The sequence below is a fragment of the Caretta caretta genome, chromosome 8, assembly GCF_965140235.1.
Source record: "Caretta caretta isolate rCarCar2 chromosome 8, rCarCar1.hap1, whole genome shotgun sequence".
NCBI classification, from domain to species: domain Eukaryota; kingdom Metazoa; phylum Chordata; order Testudines; family Cheloniidae; genus Caretta; species Caretta caretta.
Genome location: NC_134213.1, coordinates 88,028,061 through 88,053,242, shown reverse-complemented (window position 1 = coordinate 88,053,242; position 25,182 = coordinate 88,028,061). Strand labels below are relative to the sequence as shown.

Sequence of the window (25,182 nt, the reverse complement as noted above, 5' to 3'; positions counted from 1 at the left end):
CCCCAAGCAGCGTTCGTAGGGTTGGCCTGGGCACCCCCTGGAGTGGTGCCCTCACGGTGCCGAATATCGGGCCCTGCCGACCCCCCACCCTCTCAGTTCCTTCTTACCGCCCGTGACTGCTAGCTGGAACTTTGCTCGCTCTTACAGCAAGCACCTTAGCAGTGTCTTTCTTCTTACTGTACATAGTTCAATAGTTATTCTCTATAGTTATACTTTTTCATATAGTTAGTAGTGGTTTGTTAGATAGTTCGTTTCCCCTTCGGGGGTAGTCCAGGTCTCTGGGGTTTAAACTCTGTGAGTCCTATGGAAAGTTTATGCCCAAGAGTGATCCTCACTCGTCTTGCCTGCGGTGCCTTGGTGAGACTCACCAAAAGGACAAGTGCCGCATTTGCAAGGATTTCCACCCAAGAACCCTTAAGGACAGAGAGCAGAGACTAAAACTCCCGCTCATGGAGGCAGCTCTGAGACCGCAATCCGACCCGGGACCCAACGACCAGCACCGAGCACGTCCTCTTTGGGGCACAGCGCTCCAGCACCAACGGCGCGCAAAACAGGCCCGACTAAGGACTCTAAAGCCCACTGGCACCCCCACTATTCGGGCCATAGGGCGTCGGCCTCAGTTCGGCACTGTTCTCCATCTCCGGTGCCGGTAAAGAAGAAGAGGCTGGTGAGGGACTGATCACCCCCCTTGAAACCTAAGGGGCCGTCGCTGTCCACGAGTGGCTCGGGACAGACTGCCTCCGCCTCACTTCCGCCCAGGGTTTCGTCGACTCCTGCGCCGGCCAGGGTCCAGTTGAGTCCGAACCCTCCTCGGTCCCCGGACCATCTGATGGACATACAACCACCACCGACGCCGGAGGTGTTCAAGGCGGCAACGGACCTGATGCGCCTCCCAGTGCCGTCCTCCCCACAAAGGAGGGACAAATCTCCGGCGACCGCACACCCATTGTTCCACTCCAGGGGAAAGCCAACCATGATGGCCTGTCGGTCTCCATCCCCGGCACCGCCTACACAGACGCAGGAAGCGCACTGCTCCCTGGAAGCGAGTCATTGTTCGTTGGCGACACAGGGGACTGCTCCTCTGTGGTCTTCTTATTCGGAGACCTCGGAGTCGGAGGTGGACTCAGCTCAATCTAGCAGATCGCAGAGCAGAAGGTCCAGGTCCTGGTGCAGTCACCAACCATACCCAGCGCCGTGGCAGCAACAGTGGCAACTCAATGGCCCTTCTGGACACCCTGGATGTACCATCAGAGCCAGGGTCAAGTCCGTGGTCCGCACTCCAGAATGGTGTTGGTGTCCTCGGTGTCGTTCCTGCCACAGTCAGCGCCGGCACCGCCTGTGACGACGGTGCCCTCAGGCGGAGTGGCCCCACCGACTCACATGGTTTCGGCACCAATACCTCAGCCAGCTCCGGCACTGGCTCTCCAGGTGAGGGCACCTGTGGAAGCCTCAGCTCCATTCCTACCAACCCAAACGGTCTCGGTCCCACAGGATTATCTGCCCCGGCACTGGCTGCAGCGCAGAGTTCTTCATCGGTACTGGCTCCACAGCCCAAGTACCGCATGCTGAGGGACCCCAGGGGGGCCGAAGGCAGTGAACTGGGCCCACCCCCTGTTCTCTCTTCCTCGTCCTCACCCGATGAAGCGGTTGCGGGGACTTCGACGGCCCCAGCTTTGGAGGACAACCGGGTTCTTCAACAGCTTTTGAGGCGGGCCGCCCAAAGCCTGAGGATTCAGGCAGAGGACGTGGAAGCGGATTTAGACCCTGTCGTAGACATCCTGGCTCCCTCCAGCCCATCCAGGGTTGCACTGCCATTTATCTAGTTGATAACCGAAACATCTAAGAACTTGTGGCAAACTCCTGCTTCTCTGGCACCTACAGCCAAGAAATCCGAGCGCCGCTACTTTGTTCCCTCTAGAGGGTATGAGCATCTTTACACCCACCCTCCTCCAGACTCTTTGGTGGTCTACGTGGCCAATCAGAGAGAACGTCAAGAGTTTCAAGGATCCACCCCTAAAAACAGGGATGCCAAGAAACTGGACCTGTTTGGTTGGAAGGTCTACTCGACAGGAGGCCTGCAACTTCGTATAGACAACCATAATAAGCCACTATGGGCATAGCACTTGCTCGTCTATGGCTAAGTTTACAGAACTTCTGTCCCAGGAAGCTCGAGGGGCGTTCTCTGCGCTCGTGGAGGGGAAACTGGTCTCCCGAGCGTCTTTGCAAGCAGCCTTGGATGCGGCCTCCCACACTTTGGCCACAGGGGTAGTTATGAGGAGAGGCTCATGGCTACAGGTCTCTGGTCTTCCCCACAAGGTCCAGCAGACCATTCAAGACCTTCCCTTAGAGGGTGTAGCTCTCTTCCCAGAGAAGATGGATAAGAGACTTCACAGCTTGAAGGACTCGAGGGCTACCCTTTGTTTGCTGGGGCTTCACACGTCTGCTATCCGGCGCAGACATTTTAGGCCTCAACCTGTCCCTCATCCTTACCAACCCCAAAACCACCAGGACGCTCCACATAGGCGGAACAGGAGCACTCGGAGGAGGCAACGCCCTCCCTCTGGACAAAGCTTGGGCCAGCCCAGGTCCCCACCGAGCTCTAGACCACCCTTTTGAGGGTATGGTCGAGGATGGCTTGCCAGTACGACCTTTGGATCCTTCCCATCTTACTTTCTTGTCCCGTCTATCCCCCTTCTACAGTCCCTGGTCTCGAATTACTTCAGACCAATGGGTGCTCCGCACAGTAGAGAGGGGATATTCCATCCAATTCTGTACCCTTCTTCCCCCCCCCCAACCCCTTTCCCTGTCCCTCTTCAGGGACCCCTCTCACGAGCAACTTCTAATTCAAGAGGTTCAGTCCCTCCTCTCGGAAGGGGCAGTGGAGGAGGTTCCTCAGGAGCTAAGGGGCAAGGGTTTCTACTCCTGGTATTTCCTCATACCGAAGGCCAAGGGGGGGGCCTCAGACCCATACAGGACCTGCAACAGCTCAACAAATATGTAAAGAAACTCAAGTTTTGCATGGTCTCACTAACCTCCATTATCCCCTCACTGGATCCAGGAGACTGGTACACCACCCTCGACTTGAAGGACGCATATTTTCATATCGCAATAGTCCCACACCTCAGACGCTACCTCAGGTTCGTGGTGAACAGAGACCACTACCAGTTTGCCGTCCTCCCGTTCAGACTGTTGACTGCCCCCCAAGTATTCACAAAATGCATGGCAGTCGTGCAGCGTTCCTGTGCAAGCGCCAGATACAGGTCTTTCCATACCTCGACGACTGGCTGATCAAAGGTCGCTCAAGAGCCCAGGTGGAGGCTCAGGTCGAGTTTATAAGGAGGACCTTCCTCGACTTAGGTCTCCTCCTGAACAAGGAGAAATCTACTCTGTCCCTGGTGCAGAGATTAGAGTTCATAGGCGCAGTACTGGACTCTACCCAAGCCAGGGCGTACCTCCCGGAGGCCAGGTTTCACTCACTTCAGGACATCACACAGAGCCTCAGACGGTTCCCCACGACATCAGCAAGAAACTGTCTAAAGCTGCTGGGACACATGGCCTCCTACACATACGTGGTGCACCATTACAGGTTCAGGCTGTGCCCACTCCAGTCTTGGCTGGCGTCGGTGTACCGACCAGCCAGAGATGTGTTGGACAGGCTCGTAACCCAGGCGGGGCAGGTACTGGACTCTCTCCTATGGTGGCTAGACCCTTGAATGGTTTGCGCAGGGGTGCCTTTTGCCAGCCCTCAGCCCTCGCTCACCTTGGTGTCAGATGCCTTAGATCTGGGTTGGGGGTCTCACCTAGGGGACCCCAAGGCCTCTGGTGGACCTCGCTCTTCACATAGAATCATAGACTATCAGGGTTGGAAGGGACCTCAGGAGGTCATCTAGTCCAACCCCCTGTTCAAAGCAGGACCAATCCCCAATTAAATCATTCCAGCCAGGGCTTTGTCAAGCCTGACCTTAAAAACTTCTAAGGAAGGAGATTCCACCACCTCCCTAGGTAACGCATTCCAGTGTTTCACCACCCTCCTAGTGAAAAAGTTTTTCCTAAAATCCAACCTAAATCTCCCCCACTGCAACTTGAGACCATTACTCCTTGTTCTGTCATCTGCTACCACTGAGAACAGTCTAGAGCCAACCTCTTTGGAACCCCCTTTCAGGTAGTTGAAAGCAGCTATCAAATCCCCCCTCATTCTTCTCTTCCGTAGACTAAACATCCCCAGTTCCCTCAGCCTCTCCTCATCAGTCATGTGTTCCCCTAATCATTTTTGTTGCCCACCGCTGAACTCTTTCCAATTTTTCCACATCCTTCTTGTAGTGTGGGGCCCAAAACTGGACACACTACTCCAGATGAGGGCTCACCAGTGTCAAATAGAGGGGAACGATCATGTCCCTCGATCTGCTGGCCATGCCCCTACTTATACATCCCCAAATGCCATTGGCCTTCTTGGCAACAAGGGCACACTGTTGACTCATATCCAGCTTCTCGTCCACTGTCACCCCTAGGTCCTTTTCTGCAGAACTGCTGCCGAGCCATTCGGTCCCTAGTCTGTAGCGGTGCATGGGATTCTTCCGTCCTAAGTGCAGGACTCTGCACTTGTCCTTGTTGAACCTCATCAGATTTCTTTTGTCCTTGTTGAACCTCATCAGATTTCTTTTGGCCCAATCCTCCAATTTCTCTAGGTCCCTCTGTATCCTATCCCTACCCTCCAGTGTATCTACCTCTCCTCCCAGTTTAGTGTCATCTGCAAACTTGCTGAGGGTGCAATCCACACCATCCTCCAGATCATTTATGAAGATATTGAACATAACCGGCCCCAGAACCGACCCTTGGGACACTCCACTTGACACCAGCTGCCAACTAGACATGGAGCCATTGATCACTACCCGTTGAGCCCGACAATCTAGCCAGCTTTCTATCCACCTTATAGTCCATTCATCCAGCCCATACTTCTTTAACTTGCTGGCAAGAATACTGTGGGAGACAGTGTCAAAAGCTTTGCTAAAGTCAAGGAACAACACGTCCACTGCTTTCCTCTCATCCACAGAACCAGTTATCTCATCATAAAAGGCAATTAGATTAGTCAGGCATGACTTGCCCTTGGTGAATCTATGCTGACTGTTTCTGATCACTTTCCTCTCCTCTAAGTGCTTCAGAACTGATTCCTTGAGGACCTGCTCCATGATTTTTCCAGGGACTGAGGTGAGGCTGACTGGCCTGTAGTTCCCAGGATCCTCCTTCTTCCCTTTTTTAAAGATGGGCACTATATTAGCCTTTTTCCAGTTGTCCAGGACTTCCCCCGATTGCCAGGAGTTTTCAAAGATAATGGCCAATGGCTCTACAATCACATCCGCCAACTCCTTTAGCACTCTCGGCTGCAACGCATCCGGCCCCATGGACTTGTGCATGTCCAGCTTTTCTAAATAGTCCCGAACCACTTTTTTCTCCACAGAGGGCTGGTCACCTCCTCCCCATGCTGTGCTGCCCAAAGCAGTAGTCTGGGAGCTGACCTTGTTCGTGAAGACAGAGGCAAAAAAAAGCATTGAGTACATTAGCTTTTTCCACATTCTCTGTCACTAGGTTGCTTCCCTCATTCAGTAAGAGGCCCACACTTTCCTTGACTTTCTTCTTGTTGCTAACATACCTGAAGAAACCCTTCTTGTCACTCTTAACATCTCTTGCTAGCTGCAACTCCAGGTGTGATTTGACCTTCCTGATATCACTCCTGCATGCCCGAGCAATATTTTTATACTCTTCCCTGGTCATTTGTCCAATCTTCCACTTCTTGTAAGCTTCTTTTTTGTATTTAAGAGCAGCAAGGATTTCACTGTTAAGCCAAGCTGGTCGCCTGCCATATTTACTATTCTTTCTACACATCAGGATGGTTTGTCCCTGTAACCTCAATAAGGATTCTTTAAAATACAGCCAGCTCTCCTGGACTCCTTTCCCCCTCATGTTATTCTCCCAGGGGATCTTGCCCATCAGTTCCCTGAGGGAGTCAAAGTCTGCTTTTCTGAAGTCCAGGGTCCGTATTCTGCTGCTTTCCTTTCTTCCTTGTGTCAGGATCCTGAACTCGACCATCTTATGGTCACTGCCTCTCAGGTTCCCATCCACTTTAGCTTCCCCTACTAATTCTTCCCGGTCTGTGAGCAGCAGGTCAAGAAGAGCTCTGCCCCTAGTTGGTTCCTCCAGCACTTGCCCCAGGAAATTGTCCCCTACATTTTCCAAAAACTTCCTGGATTGTCTGTGCACTGCTGTATTGCTCTCCCGGCAGATATCAGGGTGATTGAAGTCTCCCATGAGAACCAGGGCATGCGATTTAGTAACTTCTACGAGTTGCCGGAAGAAACTTAATCCAGAGACTCTCAGGTTTTTCTGCAGTTTCATACTTGAGCTCTGAGCAGTCATACGGATCTCTTACATACATTGCAACTCCCCCACCTTTTCTGCCCTGCCTGTCCTTCCTGAACAGCTTATATCCATCCATGACAGTACTCCAGTCATGTGAGTTATCCCACCAAGTCTCTGTTATTCCAATCACATCGAAATTCCTTGACTGTGCCAGGACTTCCAGTTCTCCCTGCTCGTTTCCCAGGCTTCTTGCATTTGTGTATAGGCTCTTGAGATAACCCGCTGATCGCCCCTCTTTCTCAGTATGAGGCAGGAGCCCTCCCCTCTCACGCGCTCCTGCTTGTGCTTCCTCCTGGCATCCCACTTCCCCACTTACCTCAGGGCTTTGGTCTGAGGGCAGTGCGTCTGGCATGCTTTCAAAACACACATAATGGGCAGATGTGTTTCAATCCTCACGGACAACACCTCAGCAATGTTTTAGATCAACAAACAGGAGGGTGCTTGCTCCTCTCCCCTGTGCCGAGAAGCCCTTGCACTGTGGGACTTCTGCATAGAGCACTCGTTCCACCTGCAGGCTTCATACCTCCCAGGGGTGCGAAACACACTGGCGGACAATCTCAGCCGGACCTTCAGTGGCCACGAGTGGTCCCTTCGGCCAGACGTGGTGAGCTCAATCTTCCGGTTCTGGGGCTCTCCCCAGATAGACCTGTTCGCCACTCCGGGCAACAGGAAATGTCAGACATTCTGTTCTCTTGGGAGCCACAGCTCGGGGTCCATCGGGGACGCCTTCCTTCTCTCATGGGAGGGCTGCCTGCTATATGCTTTCCCACCCATTCCCCTAGCCCACAGGGTGCTCCTCAAGATCTGCAGGGAGCTGGTCCGAGTCATACTAATAGCGTCGGCATGGCCGCGTCAGCAGTGGTTCACCTCGCTTCTGGAAATGTCCATAGTGGCCCCACTCACCTTACCACTGGTCCCTGACCTGATCACGCAGGACCAGGGCCGACTCCGGCACCCTAATCTGGAGTCGCTCAACCTTACGGCCTGGATGCTCCATGGCTAAGTGCCACAGAGCTGTCTTGTTCGGATCAGGTCAGACAAGTCCTCCTGGGTAGTAGAAAGCCCTCCACCAGGGCTACTTACCTGGCCAAGTGGAAAAGGTTTTCCATCTGGGTGGAGCAACATAGTCAGTCGCCGCTCCTCACCTCCATACCGTTTATACTGGACTACCTCCTTCACCTAAAGCATCAAGACTTGTCCTGGTCATCAATAAGGGTCCACTTTTTGGCCGATATCTCCACCTTCCATCTGGGCTCAGATGGCCTTTCAGTCTTTGCAAACCCTATGGTCAGTCGTTTTCTCAAGGGTTTGGACAGGCTCTTCCCACACACGCGTCAGCCTGTCCCTGCCTTGGACCTCAATTTAGTCCTCTCCAGGCTTACAGGCCCGCCATTTGAACCTCTGGCCACCTGCTCTCTGTTATATCTTTCATTCAAGGTCACATTCCTCATGGCAATTTACCTCGACTCAACGGGTTTCTGAGCTCAGGGCCCTCACATCTGAGCCCCCTTACACAGTTTTTCATAAGGATAAGCTCCAGCTCAGGTCTCATCCGGTTTTTCTCCCGAAGGTCGTCTCCCATTTTCACATGACCCAGGACATCTTCCTCCCAGTGTTTTATCCCAAGCCACGCTCCTCCGATAGGGAGCGTACGCTGCACTCACTGGACATGCGTAGGGCCTTAGCCTTCTACATAGAGAGAACTAAGTTGTTCCGGAAGTCCGACCAACTCTTTGTAGCCATGGCGGACAGAATGAAGGGCCTCGCAGTATCCTCTCAACGTACATCGTCATGTACGTCCTGCATTAGGGAGTGCTATACCCTGGGAAAGGAGCCCACTCCACAAATAACCGCTCACTCTACCAGGGCCCAGGCCTCCTCTGCGGCGTTCCTGGCACAAGTCCCTATTCAGGAAATTTGCAGGGCAGCCATGTGGTCCTCAATACATACATTTACATCGCACTATGCACAACAGTCCAGGGATGATGTGGTTTTTGGACAAGCCGTGCTCTTTTCTGTGGATAACTCTGACCCCACCTCCTGAGCTCTAGCTTGTGAATCACCTGCTTGGAATGGAAAATCACTCAAAGAAAAAACGGTTATTCACTTTCTCGTAACTGTTGTTCTTCGAGATGTGTTGTTCATGTTCATTCCAATACCCACCCTCCTACCTCTCTGTCGGAATAGTTGGCAAGAAGAAACTGAAGGGGTGTGGGGGTCGGTGGGGCCCGAAATTGGGTGCCGTGAAGGCGCCACTCCAGGGGGCGCCCAGGCTGACCCTACGGACGCTGCTAGGGGAAAAATCTTCCGGCTGGCCTGCACGCAGCGCGCACACACCCGCTTGGAATGGACATACACTACACATCTCGAAGAACAACAGTTCCGAGAAAGTGAGTAACTGTTTTTTACACAAGCAACCGTAATTGTGCCATTCCCAAACTTTTGAGAGCTTGCCTTTGTAATTTTAATAAAGTCCTGTAACACAATTTGATATATCAAGCTGTATCTGATTCCTAAGTATACTTACCTGTAACATGTCTCTTCGAATAGTTCTCAAAGGATTTCCCTCTAGTGCCAGGAGTTTCAACTGAGGAAGATTCCCCAGAGCACAAGGCAAGCTGCAAATAGAAGTAGCTCATTTCAGAGAGTGACTTCAACAAAACTAGAATATGATTTGCACCAGTCAGTCAGATCACTCACTATTCTGAATCTTAGATACACAAGGATATCACATGTAAGAAAGATGATGTAGTGGAATGAAAACCACAAAAGGTAAAGTGAATTAGAAGAACCCGCTCACGGTTCAATTTTATTTTATAACTGAATCATTTAGTTGTTTTACAAAAATACTGAAGCACAATATAAGTTTATAACTACAAAATTATTAGAATAATAATTCACTGCTTCAAACAATGAAGACTGATTTAATTAGTTATGCCTCACCACAGATTCATGTGGTTTTTAATCTTACCTACTGATATCATTGTTGGTTAAGTCAAGTCGCTCCAACTTCTGAAGCAGAGTAATTTCATCAGGCAGTGATTTTAGCTTGTTATCTCTAAGCTCTAACACACAGAGAGAATTCAGATGCTTAAGATGCTCTGCACTTAACACTTCAATCTGATTTTCACCAACATGTAACTCCTGTTGAAGCAGAGATCAGCAAAATTATATTTCTGTGGCAAAATGTAATTTACTCATCTCAATTCTGACACTGCACCCCCATTTTTGGTTGTCCAACTTGACAAAGTGAAGGGGATAATGTTCATAATTACAAGTCACTTCTGAAAATCTTGGCCTTAAGAACCTAACTGCAGGAACTCACATTTGAAAATGTTAGCCTTAAATCCTTTTTGTCCTTAAAGCTCTGTTGCTTATCCCATTTCTGAAGGGTTTGTTATTGAAAAGTAACAACACTATCATTGTTATAGATACCACAGATAATTCATTTAAAATAAAAATAGAACATGGCCTAATTACTAAAGAGGAGAATTTTTTTTTCATTTCCTTCACAGCCCTTTCCCTACCAAAGACACTTACACTAAACTGATTATCAATATTAAAAAGTTATGGGACTAATTGTAAATAAAGCAGATATGCTCTCAAAGCATACATGTCTCAAAGCATGGAAGGAAGAGAAGTATGTAGAAAAGAAAGGGGGTTGGCTCCCTTGTAGGCTGCCCACTTACATACAGAAGACATCTTTCATCATCAAAATATTTAAGAAACTTCAATATAGACTTAGAAACAACATCACAATAAGTATTCTATAGTCTGTCACACAGCTAATATGCAAAATCCTGCATCATCAAGTATTAAGAATTCTGGTCACAAACTAACATTTGGGTATAGGGTTTGTATGTTTTGAAAGACTATATATCTTCCTTGCAACAAAAAGCTAGGAATAGCAATAACTTCCTTTCCCGTAAAGCTGGATCTTTGGACATCACAGCACGTTGATCTAGGTAGATTTTGTTATAGGTTCACACTATATGACTCTGTGTATGTCTATGAGACTCACAGAATGCAACAAAAGTAGGCCTTGCGATGTAATGGGATTCATTTTAGGTTTTGTCTTCTGCAGTTCTCAAATCACAAAACAAATGTGAATAGAATTTACAGTCTATACATGGAGAGATGTGCTTCTGATATCAGCTTTCAGAATACCTTTACTCAAGACAGGTCCATCTTTGTGTTAGGTACAGTTCAGACGGACAGCCCATCATTTTACAAAATGCTTGGAATAACAAAGCATTTCTAGAGACTAGTATAAATCATATCTACTGTATATTATTACATTCAGTTTTTTCAGTCATTCCCCTTAATCCAAATTTGTATTTTCCCAAATTTAAAGATAGTTATAAATTTGTCTTCCAGTTTAAGTTTAACTATGCAACTGTTACTACTGTACACACTGGTAACAATTCTGTGCCTAGCATTATAGGTTAAGCTAATGTTTAAAGTAATTTGTGATAATTTACATGTTCACAACAGCAAAGCAAGGTTAAGAAAAAAAATTTACTCCAACACATTTAGATTACAAAAGCTGTAACAAAACTTACCTTCAGTAACTTGAATGATGGAAATTCTGGTAAGTACTGTAATTTATTTTTTCTTAGATAAAGCTGTTCTAAAGATGCCATGCTGGCCAATTCAGAAGGTATGGTTTCCAACTGGTTTTTAGTACAATCCAGTTGTTTTAACCCTAGAGAAATAATTTCAGTGGTGAAAAACTGAAATATCAAAAAATTCTAAAACTTACTTTTACTAGAGAGACAGATGGCACACAGAAATATGCTTTTCTAAAATAAGCTTTGTGTGGCAGCTGCCAATTTCAGAAATACCTACACCTTCAGTGTTTCCAAAAGCTTTCTGTTTGTCTAATTATAAACGGACTTCAAAGATTTTCAGAGTACTCTATCCACATTAAATATTAAGTATTCAATGACAATGCAGAGAGTTGGCCACATGGTAGGCCTTGTTTGGGGGCTCAGATTGGAAGTGGTATGGCGGGAGCACAAATCGGTCTACACACACTTTAACTATATCAGTTTAGAAACTAACAGTCTACCATCAGTACACAATCTGGTCCTCTTTATCTGCTTCAGCAATTACGGTCCATGTTTAGCTTAAATGGCTATTAAGGCTGATGATTGAAGATGATTCAAAGATTAAAGCTGAGTGTGTTTAACTACAAATAATGTTGGCCTTCTTCATGAAAGGAGTGCTTTCCGTCTGTCTTTAGGGCTGCCTGGCTAGAATTCTATTCACTCACTAGTCCCAGAAGATATTGGGGGGGGAGAATGCCAGCCCACAGACCTCAACAGGCAAATGGGATGTCATTACATTTTTCATTTATCAGGCAATTAAATGAGTAGATTCTGTATCTGAGCTGGTAAATTTTCACAACAATTTTACATGACTCATGTGAGCATGTTCAGATCACTGTTTTCTCCAAGCATCCTTACAAGTAATCCATTTATACTTTCTCCAGCTCTAATTTCACCACCTCCTTTATGCGCTTGGTTCTCCATACAGCATATGCCATAAGGAAAAGGCTCATCTGTTATATAATCTTAACAAGAACACTAGCCTCTAAGCAGAACAAGGTTTATCCTTGCTCTTCTTTGAATACTCCTCACATTCTATCAAGAAATGCCAGCTATCGGAAACCTGAAGTTTGATATCCAGGAAAACCAGCGAGCTAGGACTTATTTCAGCCAATACCTCTCATTATACCTATTTATTCAGCTGCAATAAAAATGCAAGCAACATCTTTCGAGATAAGAGACTATAGATTCATTGTAAGACATTTAAAATGCTGTGGGAAACTAGTTTACTTTTCATTGCGCTGATTTCTGCTGGCAGGCTCCTCAGTTGGTTATGGGCCAAATTGAGTCGCACCAACCTGGTTAGGAAAGCAAAACTGGATGGAACGGTTGCAAGTTGGTTGTTGGAAAGATCCTGGGCGGGGGAAAAAAAAAAAAGAACTGAGAAATGGTAGACAAAATGGCTTTGAAGAGTGTTTAGAAACAGCCCATGTGCAAAGTTAATCACTGAGAGAGAACATCAAATGTAGCTGGGTAGCATGTTTGGGAGTTTCCTCGTTTAGGGACAAGAGCAGACGACATGGTTCTCCAGCAGTGGTGAGAGTAGCGTCAACGACAGTAGTTTTTCTATCCCATGCTTCAAACATCCTTACATTTTGTTGGCTTTTCTTTAACTGCTGCCATGTATTGATAGATTATTTTATTGAGCTGTCCATGACGACAACAGGGATGGGATATTCAAAAGTGCATAAGTGACTTAGGAGCCCAGCTCCCTTTGACTTTTTGCCACACATTTGAAAGACTTTGGAAAGGGTTTAATAGTAACTTCAAGATAATAAACTTTCCTTCTATTGTCTTAAGCTAAGTGTGATGCTGCAAAAAGCTCAAATATTTGGCAAACTAAAGAACACGGTTTCAATCAGACAGTGTAACATCCAATAGTACACAGAAATCATTAGAATATTTTAAAATACTTATGAAGTGGGTGTAGGTGGTAGCCCTGCCAAAGATAGGCTTTTTGAACTGTCACTAGCAAAGTGCAGATAAACCAGCTAACCAAGAAAAAAAATCCATTAGAAAAACATGCAACTTACTAACTCTTCTAAACTGATAAGCTGTCCAAACCCATCTGGTAAATGACTCAACTCATTGTGTTGGAGAAGCAGGCTCTTCAACTGACTCAGCTGTGTCAGCTCTTCTGGAAGATTTTTCAGCTTGTTGTGACTAGTAATAAAATGATAAATGTAAAGGGATACATCAGTATGAACCTATTTTAAACTCAACTGTTCGTGAAATATTTCTGTTTCACACAGCATTGTGCAAGACAGGGTTAAGGTAGTAGTGCAAATGTAAATGGATATAAATATTAAGCAGCTTTTTACTGGTTAGTTTTCTAGGTTGTCCTCTGTTTATTTGCCCAAGAAGACTTTAAACCTCCATCTGAAGTTACACTTCAGCTGAATCTTGCCTAGTTGCTATTCTATCAGACAGCATCTTAAACAAAGAAAATTGTACCTATATTTTTCAGTCCACAAATCTGAAGGTTCATATGGTAAGAACCACTTTTCAGCATGAATATGCTTTTAAAATTTCATTGTCAAACACATTCCATATGAAGAGTATTTTTTATCCTTTAAACTGAAGCTGTTAGACTGAGCGCACATCTTCCTTTGAAGAATTCATAGATGAAAACCTAAAAACTACAAGACTGAGGAAAGGCCTTTCCTGATCACATCAAAACTCAAATATTGAGGTTTTCAGTGTTTTAAATTTGTTCATGAAGTACAAAGACAAATTCTGTCAATACAGAGCCAAAAAAGAGCATAAAGGCTTGTGGAGCTGCCTTGCAAGTCTCGGATCTGACTCAAAGCTCATTGAAGTCAATGGACAGACTTCAGTTCACTTCAGTGTGCTTCAGATCAAGTGCCTAATCACCAGAAAGCAATGCACCTTGCTATATATAGTAACTTAGGCCAAGACTTTTAGATGTAGTGAAGGAATTGAATCCCCAACTCTCATTGACTTTTAATGAGTTAAGAGAGTTGGGCGAGTAGCTCCCTTTGCACTTTTGAAAAATTCCATCCTTAGTGCCCGGAATCTTTAACATCCTTATTTGTCACATGATAGGAGGAGTAACAACATATAGTGTACATTTATCAGGAAATCAAACGGAAGTTTTATGACATCAAAAATATTTAAATGTACAGACAACATATGTTTTCTGTGAGCAGTGACATCTCCAAGACTCAGGCTGCCACTTTTTCACTGAGTGTGTTTAACTACAAATAATGTTGGCCTTCTTCATGAAAGGAGTGCTTTCCGTCTGTCTTTAGGGCTGCCTTGCTAGAATTCTATTCACTCACTAGTCCCAGAAGATATTGGGGGGGGAGAATGCCAGCCCACAGACCTCAACAGGCAAATGGGATGTCATTACATTTTTCATTTATCAGGCAATTAAATGAGTAGATTCTGTATCTGAGCTGGTAAATTTTCACAACAATTTTACATGACTCATGTGAGCATGTTCAGATCACTGTTTTCTCCAAGCATCCTTACATGTGTCAAGTGTCAGCGGTGGGATCACATTTCAGATAAAAATATGACTTAGTCACAACACTTCTAAGAACTGAAACCTGAGAGATCCAGGGTCTTGGGTCTGAGATGTACACTTACACAAGTAAGGATTAACGTCACTGGGCTAAAAGCTCTGAAAATTAGCTGGAAGAACGGTGTATAGAAAAAACAATGAACACAATCATTGACCAATAACAGTTAAAAAAGTGACAAATCAAGGCCTCAATCATGCAAGTAGAACCATGAAGGCAGATCCCAATGCCTGTGCAATGTGTCTACCTAGACACAGCAGTTTGTCTGCATGATTCTCTTTGCACAATCAAGAACCAAAATGGGACTCTGTCATTTTATGAATTTTACACTAAAATACCAAACTGAAAGCCTGACTACACTCACAAAGTTCTCCCCTCACTGCTACAACCACATTTAACAACATTGAACATAGTGCTGGTTTAGAGAGCTTTTCTTAAATTACAGTCAGACAATTTTAGAAGATTTTAAGGTTCTCAAACACTCGACACATATTTACTGTATTCAGAGTTGTAAAACATATTTACCTGATATTAAGCTTCTGAAGATTTTCCAAAAATCCTATAGCAGAAGGAATAGATGTCAGCTGATTATCATGTACCTAGAAACAGAAAGGTTTTTAGAAGTGTAACTGCTTGTCAATACCCTTTTTTTATATATAGCCAAGAAACAAACTATTATACAAAAGAAAATTTTGTACAAGAGCCTTGACAAGTGCCAATTGTCAGGATATTTTCATTACTAATAGAACACTACAGAGTTACCAGTCTCATAAAAGCTTCACTCAGTTGACAGGAAAAGCTGTGAGCAGCATAGGTGAGAGATGAACTAAAAAGGATGGGGGAGAGTGAAAAAAATCAGCCTCCCTCCAGTGGGGTACAGGGGAGGCCCGCCCGCCCACCGCAGGACAGGCAGTAAAGCTCTGCTTTTTTTCCCCAGCAGACAGGAGGAAAAGGCAGAGGAGAATTTACCGGACACTTTGAAATCAAGATGAAAGACATTTCTCTACTGGGAAGTCCAGTTCTCTTCTTCCCAGCTGCTTGATGGGGGCAATTCTCACCCAAAGTGCTATAGCTGAATCCTTTGATTTGAGATTTCTCCAACTTCACACAGACACACACTTCTGATCTTCTGTATCTACCTCTGGCTGTATCTAAGTTTTTCCAAGTTCTAAGTACATCTATTCCTTAATTTTTCACTCCTTCAGGAATCCTCCAAGAACCCCATTCAAATGCCCTTATTCGCCAGCTACCATCCACAAAAGGGGAGTGCCTGGGCAACCTTCCCTCCAAGAAAGAAGAAACAACTCTCTCCCAAACCAACCAGTACCACTGTTTAGCTCGTTAAGGGCATCAGAGTATGCTTCCATGCCGACAGGATCTGAGCATGTTGCCTCTGCAGCACTCCAGGTGCCAAACCCACAAGATATTACATTGTTATTGCAGTGCTCTTGTGATATACTAGAAACCTGAGGTACTGAGATACAATCGCGCTGCATCTGAGAGTGCTAAAGGAGTTGGCGGATGTGATTGCAGAGCCATTGGCCATTATCTTTGAAAACTCATGGCAATCGGGGGAAGTCCCAGACGACTGGAAAAAGGCTAATATAGTGCCCATCTTTAAAAAAGGGAAGAAGGAGGATCCTGGGAACTACAGGCCAGTCAGCCTCACCTCAGTCCCTGGAAAAATCATGGAGTAGGTCCTCAAGGAATCAATTCTGAAGCACTTAGAGGAAAGCAAAGTGATCAGGAACAGTCAGCATAGATTCACCAAGAGCAAGTCATGCCTGACTAATCTAATTGCCTTCTATGACAAGATAACTGGTTCTGTGGATGAGAGGAAAGCAGTGGACGTGTTGTTCCTTGACTTTAGCAAAGCTTTTGACACTGTCTCCCACAGTATTCTTGTCAGCAAGTTAAAGAAGTACGGGCTGGATGAACGGACTATAAGGTGGATAGAAAGTTGGCTAGATTGTTGGGCTCAACAGGTAGTGATCAATGGCTCCATGTCTAGTTGGCAGCCGGTATCAAGTGGAGTGCCCCAAGGGTCAGTGCTTGGGCCAGTTTTGTTCAATATCTTTATAAATGATCTGGAGGATGGTGTGGATTGCACCCTCAGCAAGTTTGCAGATGACACTAAACTGGGAGGAGTGGTAGATACACTGGAGGGTAGGGATAGGATACAGAGGGACCTAGACAAATTAGAGGATTGGGCCAAAAGAAATCTGACGAGGTTCAACAAGGACAAGTGCAGAGTCCTGCACTTAGGACGGAAGAATCCCATGCACCGCTACAGACTAGGGACCGAATGGCTCGGCAGCAGTTCTGCAGAAAAGGACCTAGGGTTACAGTGGACAAGAAGCTGGATATGAGTCAACAGTGTGCCCTTGTTGCCAAGAAGGCCAATGGCATTTGGGGATGTATAAGTAGGGGCATGGCCAGCAGATCGAGGGACATGATCGTTCCCTTCTATTAGACACTGGTGAGGCCTCATCTGGAGTAGTGTGTCCAGTTTTGGGCCCCACACTACAAGAAGGATGTGGAAAAATTGGAAAGAGTCCAGCGGAGGGCAACAAAAATGATTAGGGGACTGCAACACATGACTTATGAGGAGAGGCTGAGGGAACTGGGATTGTTTAGTCTGCGGAAGAGAAGAATGAGGGGGGATTTGATAGCTGCTTTCAACTACCTGAAAGGGGGTTCCAAAGAGGATGGCTCTCGACTGTTCTCAGTGGTAGCTGATGACAGAACAAGGAGTAATGGTCTCAAGTTGCAGTGGGGGAGGTTTAGGTTGGATATTAGGAAAAACTTTTTCACTAGGAGGGTGGTGAAACACTGGAATGCGTTACCTAGGGAGGTGGTGGAATCTCCTTCCTCAGAAGTTTTTAAGGTCAGGCTTGACAAAGCCCTGGCTGGGATGATTTAATTGGGGATTGGTCCTGCTTTGAGCAGGGGGTTGGACTAGATGACCTCCTGAGGTCCCTTCCAACCCTGATATTCTATGATTCTATGGTGGCTAAATAAATACCTAGAGAGTTTGTGGGGAAGGGGTGTAGACAAGGGACTCAAAATCCTATTTTGGGTCCTGAAGATCCCCCAGGTGCCTTTTCTCCTCAAAGACACTATCTAGGCAAATCTTCATCAAGGAGGAGACTGGACTTTTGTCCTCACAGGCAAGATATTTAATAATTGTCCATTATGGAGTATCTAGGACCTTCCTGTGAAAAATTTGGTTCTGGCCACTGTCAAAAACAGGATACTAGATTAGATGCACCATTAATCGGATATGTTACAACAATTCCTACATTTCCCTAGGAACACATCAATACCACTTTAATACACCCAGCATTTAATACAAGAGAGGGGAACTTGAGACCTCTGTGAGGAAATCTAGTCCTTCCCCCGCCCTTCCAGAATGCAAGCACAATCTGATAACAGGTGCTCTTTACTTACATCCAGTACAGTGAGAGCAGGCAAAAGTCTGACATCCTCAGAAAGACACTGCAGTTTGTTTGAGGCTAAGATGAGTTTGGTCAGATCTGTTTGCTCCCACCAGCGATCAGCAGCACCAAAAGACAGATTTTGATGGGCTTCCTCCGGAATATCCAAATTTATTCGCCACACATTCGCAGGTACTACACACATAAAAAAGTGGCATATTTGTACAATAAATGTCTCCAATATTTAACATTAGGCTTTTACTGTCACTGTGATTATCCAAAAATGTTTAATAACTTTATTCTTCATAGAGCTGGTTAGAACATTTGTCCAAATGAAATGGACAAAAAATTGACTACTTTCACTAGTATTTCCCCGCTATTTTCTGATCAGCACTCATTCTTAACCAAAGTATTTATGTAATCATAAATTGTAGCTAACCAGCTAAATTAGCTAAGCATCATGGAGAGTGTGAGGAGAATGGCATCAGATCCTCATAACTGAAAGGGCTTGAAAAACGCATTTACAATTCTGGGAATCTAGAGGATCCCCAGCTGCTCCTTAATAGTCAGCTGCCACTGCTTGTCTAAAGGACTTTTTTTAATAACCTGTGCTTGGTTGCAACAGCCACATCCTTTTCTTTTGGCTTTGGACCTTGCCAGTGGCATTTATGCCTTTGTAACATCCAGATTTGAGTATTATAATGCGCTATCCCTCAGGACTGTTCAGAAGCTTCAGCTAGAGCAGAATCCATCAGCTCGCTTATTGCTAAGGTTAGCCTTATACAAAGAGAGCCCATCACACCTATGACCTACAGACCACAATGGCTTCCAATGCATTCCCAAGCCCTATGTGACTGGGATCCTAGCTTTCAGAAGCCTTTCTGCAAAAGCTGCCTACCAGTTGGGATCTACCAGCCTTAGCAAAAAGGGGAGCCCTTTTTAACATACAAGCCCAGGCCCCCACATGAACAGATAAAAGAAACATGTAGCATCACATCTTCAAAGCACAGTGTCCTCCCTGAGTTATTCAGAGCCCGCAAGGGGGACAGCCTGGCCCTAGTGTGACGCACTCGCCCCGAGTCCCGTGGCGGGGCCTCCACACTGGAGCAGCCGGTCCAGCCCTGGGGCACCCACCTACCCAGCCCGGAGAGGCGGGTGCCCCAGTCAGCATGTTTGCCCCTGGGGGAAAGGCAGGGCCCGACCCCGGCCCCGGCGCACAAAGGGGGAGGGATGCACCGGTCTCCTTCACGCCTTCGGGAGAGACCAGGCCCCCCACACCTGCCGCGGAGCCCCAGGCTGTCGCTCTCACCCTCACTCAGGCCGCGGCCTGCCAGGTTTAACTGGCCGCTCTTCCTGGCCGCTCTGATCAGCCCCTGCGGCACCGCGGGCCCCGGCTCCCCCGCATCCCGCCTGAAGCCGACGCGAGAATCTCTCGCTCCCCCTCGGCGTGCCGCCGCCATGTCCCCAGAAAGCGCCAAGGCGCGGTGCGGCGCGGCGCGGCCCGCCTCCCCCCGACCCCGTCAGCCCGCCCCACTAGCCAGGGAAGCAGGCGGAGCCAGCCACGGCCTCCGCGTTCAGCGCTGCCGGGTGCGGTACGGTAGGGGAAGTCACTGCCTGCCCTGGGATGCCTCTGGCGCTCCACCCCCAACGTGGGCCCCTCTGTCCCAATGACCCCTCCAGGCCCTGTCCGCCACCTCAGTGAGACTGGGAAATCGGTCCCCATCCTCCCTTGCTGGCTACCATACACTCGCCCCCCATACGTCTCCTTGTGTCTGTGGTGGTGTGGTTTGTCATCCTGTGTTAAAGGGGGACCTAGCAGTGCCAAGCGCGATGTATGGGTCAGTGACCACAGCTGTCCGGTGTTTGTTAGCATTAACCCCGCGGAGTATTGTTCCATTTATCGAAATATCTCAGTCCCTTCTTGAATCTTGCTCGAGCCCTTCCTTACTGATATGTAAGCCAGAGAGGCTCCAGGTTAACTTTTAGACCCCAGGCTGAGTGAATTTGCAGGGCTGGCAGTTAGAAAAACCATCTTGTAAACTGAACGGATTGGACTGGAGTCATCCTGAGAAAATAAACCCAGAACCCCCACAACGTCCTCCCACAAAGTAACTTTTCAGAGTAGACTCACACTTTAAAACCTTGTGATTGTTTTGTTAAAACCTAGTTCACTCAAACTTCTGACAAACACCTGGGAGAAAAGCTTTGCAAAAGATTCACCTCATTTCAAATGGAGGGCTGAGCGTGCTCCTGCTCCCTCCAGAGAAGCCCTGTTTTTCCCAGAAGACCCCATGGATAATAGGAGAGCTAATATATTTATATTATGCTAGAGAGGCCAGGCAAGTGAAAGACATGATATGTAATCAGACCATTTAAAACTTTGTTCATAAGTTATTTTGTAAACTATTTAACAAATACTTTGGAGAAAAACTCTTTGTTGAACATTCAGCATGTCTGCATCTTCAGCTAAAGATGGAGAAAGACCCCAATCCCCTCAGTTATCCAGGAGTCCTCAAATGAAAACAGGGGAGATTTGCCATTCCTGTGATTTCTAAGAAAAAGCAAGCAGAAAAAAAACCCATTTCAAAACTTCTTTATACACAATAAACAAACACAAAGGGCACTAAACAAGATTTGTTTTCTTTTACAGGTCACATTTAATGTGGTCAGTATGTGGAATTGTCTTGTTTTAAAATAATATACACTGATGCTTTTGCTATCAAACATATTTGGGGGAGATTAATGGTGGACAACTCTCCCCTACCAAGACAATACAATTGTGGTAGGAAGGCTGTTCTTCCCCCAGCCACATCCCTTGTAACCCTTGATGTTTCTCTATAACAGACATTCATCCTCTATTCATTTTCACCTCTTCCCTCACCTGCTTCCTGAAGACATCTGTCCTGAGCATGCATGCTGTATTTCCCATTTCTCAAACCCCAATCCTTGCTGTGAGGGACTCCCTCCCGCCCGCTTCATGCACACTCTCCTCCCTGAGAGACAATGGTCTAATTCACATAATTCCCCCCCCCCCCCCACACACACACACACATACTTCTTCTTCCTCCCCTTCTCCTCCCTGATGAAGCAAAGAAATGTCTCATGCCTGGTTTCCAATCCCATTTCCTCAAAGAGGAAAGATGGATGTTTCTTATAGCACGGTCTTTCTCTCATTCTAGGTCCCCTGAAAAAAATGGAAAGAGATAGGCTCCCCACATCCTTTTCTCCCACCACAAATTGGAATTCCATAACTGATTCTACTGTACTGGTGGTGGAATCGCCTTCCTTTGAAGTTTTTAAGATCAGGCTTGACAAAGCCCTGGCTGGGATGATTTAGTTGGAGATTGGTCCTGCTTTGAGTAGGGGGTTGGACTAGATGACCTCCTGAGGTCCCTTCCAACCCTGATATTCTAAGATTCTAACTGACCTAAGGAGGTATTAATTATGATTATACATATTATTCAACTACCCAGAAAAATAATACAGCAGGGCACAGATTATCCAACAAATTATTTGAATATATTGGAGACAGTGTTTTATTTCAGAAGTTTAAATGATCTGGACAAACTGGAGAAATGGTCTGAAGTAAATAGGATGAACTTCAATGAGGACAAATGCAAAGTACTCCACTTGGAAGGAATAATCAGTTGCACACATACAAAATGGGAAATGACTACCTAGGAAGGAGTACTGCAGAAAGGGATCTGAGGGTCATAGTAGATCACAAGCTAAATATGAGTAAGCAATGTAACACTTGCAAAAAAAGCAAACATCATTCTGGGATGTATTAGCAGGAGTGTTGTAATCAAGAAATGAGAAGTAATTCTTCCACTCTGTGCTGATTAGGCCTCAACTGAAGAATGTGTGTCCAGTTCTGGGCACAGATTTCAGGAAAAATGTGAACAAATTGGAGAAAGTCCAGAGAAGAGCAACAAAAATGATTATAGGTCCAGAAAACTTGACCTATGAGGGAAGATTGAAAAAACTGGGTTTGTTTAGTCTGGAAAAGAGAAGACTCAGAGTGGAGGGGTTGGCCATTAAATTTACTTCAGTTACAGCAAGTTTACTTCAGTTACAACAAGCTCAGGCTGAAGACTGGTTTCATTTTCAGCATAAGAGTTAGAAAAGAATTACTCTAGAACTGAAAAATGACTAGGACATTAATATTATTCAGGTATTTTAAATTTGAGATGAAATACTGTAGTCTACTTCTCGTGTCGGTGCACATCTTGCTTGCAGTTCAATATCTACCCTAGGAAGTCTACTTTAAATTGACAACAGTAAAATAATTAGGAGCAGACTTTGCCAGCTGCTGACCACACTCAACTCCCACTGGAGTCATTTGGAGAAAGGGGTCGCTCAGCACTGTCCTGCTAATGCAGGGTCTGCTGGTCCTGGAGGATCAGAGGAGGCGCCCTGCGGCTGTAGGGCTCGTGGACCCTCAAGGATAGGGAGGGGGCGCCCACCCAGGCTACAGCCTCCTCAGCTAAGAGCGCTCTGTGCCGATAGCCCCGGGCAGGCCTCAGACTAGGCCCTACGCCTTCTGCTCTGCCAGAACTTTCTCCGCCCCCTGGGGATTCAGTTGAAGCGATTCCGGAGTGGGAAACGGAGATAATCCCCCTCGCGCCCAGACACCGTCTCGCCTGCCCAGCCTCCAGAATAGCTCCCTGTACTGCACACGCGCGGGTCAGTCAAGGCACCAGGGTGACGCGGGCGCAGAAGCACCAAGCGCGGCAAGACGTGGTTGACTAGTACGCATGTGCAGTAACCGCAAGTTCTTGGGAGAGGTGCAGGTAATACACATGCGCACATCGGGGTTCTGTAGGAGAAGCGACTTGTGCGTCTGCGCAGGACCACTGAAGTACGCAGCTCGCGCCTGCGTAGAGAAGAGCAGTAAAGGATTGTGGGATACTAGTCTGCGGCCCGGGCAGGCTGGTGGAACAGGCAGCTGGTGGCAGTTATTGCCCGACAACGGTTGTTTTGTGCGCGGGGCCCGTGCTTGTGCCCGGACGGGAAGCGGCAGGGGACATAGCGGAAAGCTACCCGGTTCCTAACGCGCTCTTCCCTCTCCCTGATGTGTTTGTAGCACTGGAGTGGGTGGCAGCGCGATGGCTTCAAGCAGCGGCACCGACGTGATTCAGGTCACCAATGTCTCTCCTAGCGCCAGCTCCGAGCAGATGCGGACACTCTTCGGTTTCCTGGGCAAGATCGAGGAGCTGCGCCTCTTCCCTCCCGAGTGAGTCCGCCAGCGCCCCCCTACCCCCAAGTCCTCTTCCTCCCCTGCGCCATTCAGCCTTCCCCTCCTCCATTCCAGGGCAACGTCCCGCCTCTTTCCCATCCCACCCCGCGCCTCGCCGCCTACTGCTGAGAGACCCGCTGGGCCGTGAAGTTTTAGGCCGTGGGGCGGCGGGATTTGGCTTCCCGCCGAAGCTTTAACATCCGCCGCAGCCTGTCGCTTGTGTAGACGAGCCACCGTAAAGGATAGCTAGCAGCGAGGTACCGGGGCCGCTTGAGAGCTGCGTGTGTCAGCTCCTGCAGGCGGCTTCTCCTCGCCTAGGAACGCGCCAGATTAGTTCACGGCTGGGTTTATGTTTCAGTAATAGCATGAGTGGTATCAACGCGTGAGAGAAGGGCCTGAGCCTGTGTGCAGTTATCCCTGCTAAATGCACGTCATCTTGCATGCTGGCTGTTCCAGGGGCCTCCAACTGATAACTCGTCTGTGGTGGGATTGTCCCTCACATACGGAACCACCGCACACCTGTTAGCTGCCATTAAAAAAAAAAGGAGTACTTGTGGCACCTTAGAGACTAACCAATTTATTTGAACATGAGCTTTCGTGAGCTCACGAAAGCTCATGCTCAAATAAATTGGTTAGTCTCTAAGGTGCCACAAGTACTCCTTTTTCTTTTTGCGAATACAGACTAACACGGCTGTTACTCTGAAACCTGTCATTAAAAAAAAAAAAGCTTTTGCTTTTTTCTTTACAAATTTGGGATTTTCTCTCCTTAATACACAGAAGGTGCAAGGTAGGTAGTAAATTTTGAACCAGTGATTGAGTGATGGTCATACATCAAAAAAAAATTAAGAACTTCAGTAAATAGTGCTTTGTGTTGCTGGGAGTAACTTCCCCACTCCTCCAGTCTACTTCTAGTGGATTGCAATTACTTGTAAAAGGGTCTCAGCTATATGAAAATATAACGCATGACAACTTTTTTTTTTTAGAAAAAAATTTAAAACAATTCTTGAAATACATGCATGTTCTCGTTAACACACAATCTGCCCAACTCACAAATGGGAATCCCAAATCCATGCGAGGAAAATCTTTAAACTATTACAGGTGATTGTGTGTGTGTGTGTGTGTGTGCGCTTATTGTGATACATTGGATGAAAAGCTATTTTTAAAGGACTGAAAACTGCAAGCTTCTGTTTGTACTAGTTTTGTTTGTGAAGCATGGTTGCCTTTGTTACTCAAAAAAATAGGTTAATATAATAAATGAGGTCAAAATAAATGCATTTTGTCACATAGATCATGGATGTCACCACCACGTGGAATTTTGGGTGTGTAATTATAATATGTAATGTCCATATGATAGTTTTTTTTCAATCGTGACAAACTGCCTTTATTTTGACTGCCTGTTTTAGTCTCCCCTCAGGTGGTTTCTAACATATCAATTTTTTCACCTAGTTTCAAATAGTTGCTATTGGAGGTGGGGGGGAAATCACCACAAAGCTTCTTTCATCCTGTCACCGGTTCCCCCCTGCACAAAAAAAAGAAAAGAAAAAGAAAATCCTCCAGTGCTCCTAGATGGATATGTACATATATTCCAGCACAGGATTTTCTGTGGTCTTGGTGTTTGTGTTATTTTCAAATGGACATTTTGCAATCTGAACCCCATGTTAATGCAATTTTCTGTTGGAATTTGTAGTGTAGAGGAAAACTAATTGAATTAATACAATTGCATTAAAGTTGGTGACAGGTTTTTATTATTTGAATAATGTCAAATATGAATGTTTAAATTTGTACATGTGGGAAAATCATATTTAAGTGCCAGAAAAGTAACAAGGAGTTAGCAGTCTTTAGCAAGAGAAATCTGTTTAGGTTGTTATATGGTCCTGTTCACTGTATTTGAACATCTCACAATCATTAAAAAGAACAAGGAGGAGTCTTTGTGGCAC

At 46.4% G+C, this 25,182-nt stretch overlaps 2 protein-coding genes across 3 annotated transcripts in view; one reads left to right on the top strand and one right to left on the bottom strand.

Annotated features, from left to right (window-relative positions):
* Positions 1-19,504, bottom strand: part of LRRC40 (leucine rich repeat containing 40) — a 41,270-nt gene extending 21,766 nt beyond the window's left edge. The window contains exons 1-8 of the mRNA XM_048862615.2: positions 19,316-19,504; positions 18,020-18,201; positions 15,095-15,168; positions 13,058-13,187; positions 12,255-12,378; positions 10,977-11,119; positions 9,386-9,558; positions 8,942-9,032 (exon numbers count right to left, since the gene is read on the bottom strand). Coding sequence (XP_048718572.2) covers positions 8,942-9,032; positions 9,386-9,558; positions 10,977-11,119; positions 12,255-12,378; positions 13,058-13,187; positions 15,095-15,168; positions 18,020-18,201; positions 19,316-19,466 — 1,068 coding nt within the window. The 5' untranslated portion in view covers positions 19,467-19,504. The remainder of the gene's footprint in view (positions 1-8,941; positions 9,033-9,385; positions 9,559-10,976; positions 11,120-12,254; positions 12,379-13,057; positions 13,188-15,094; positions 15,169-18,019; positions 18,202-19,315) is intronic.
* Positions 19,505-22,888: 3,384 nt separating this feature from the next.
* Positions 22,889-25,182, top strand: part of SRSF11 (serine and arginine rich splicing factor 11) — a 43,304-nt gene continuing 41,010 nt past the window's right edge. For both annotated transcript variants that reach the window (XM_048860097.2, XM_048860096.2), the window contains exon 1: positions 22,889-23,242. In XM_048860097.2, coding sequence (XP_048716054.1) covers positions 23,115-23,242 — 128 coding nt within the window. In that variant the 5' untranslated portion in view covers positions 22,889-23,114. The remainder of the gene's footprint in view (positions 23,243-25,182) is intronic.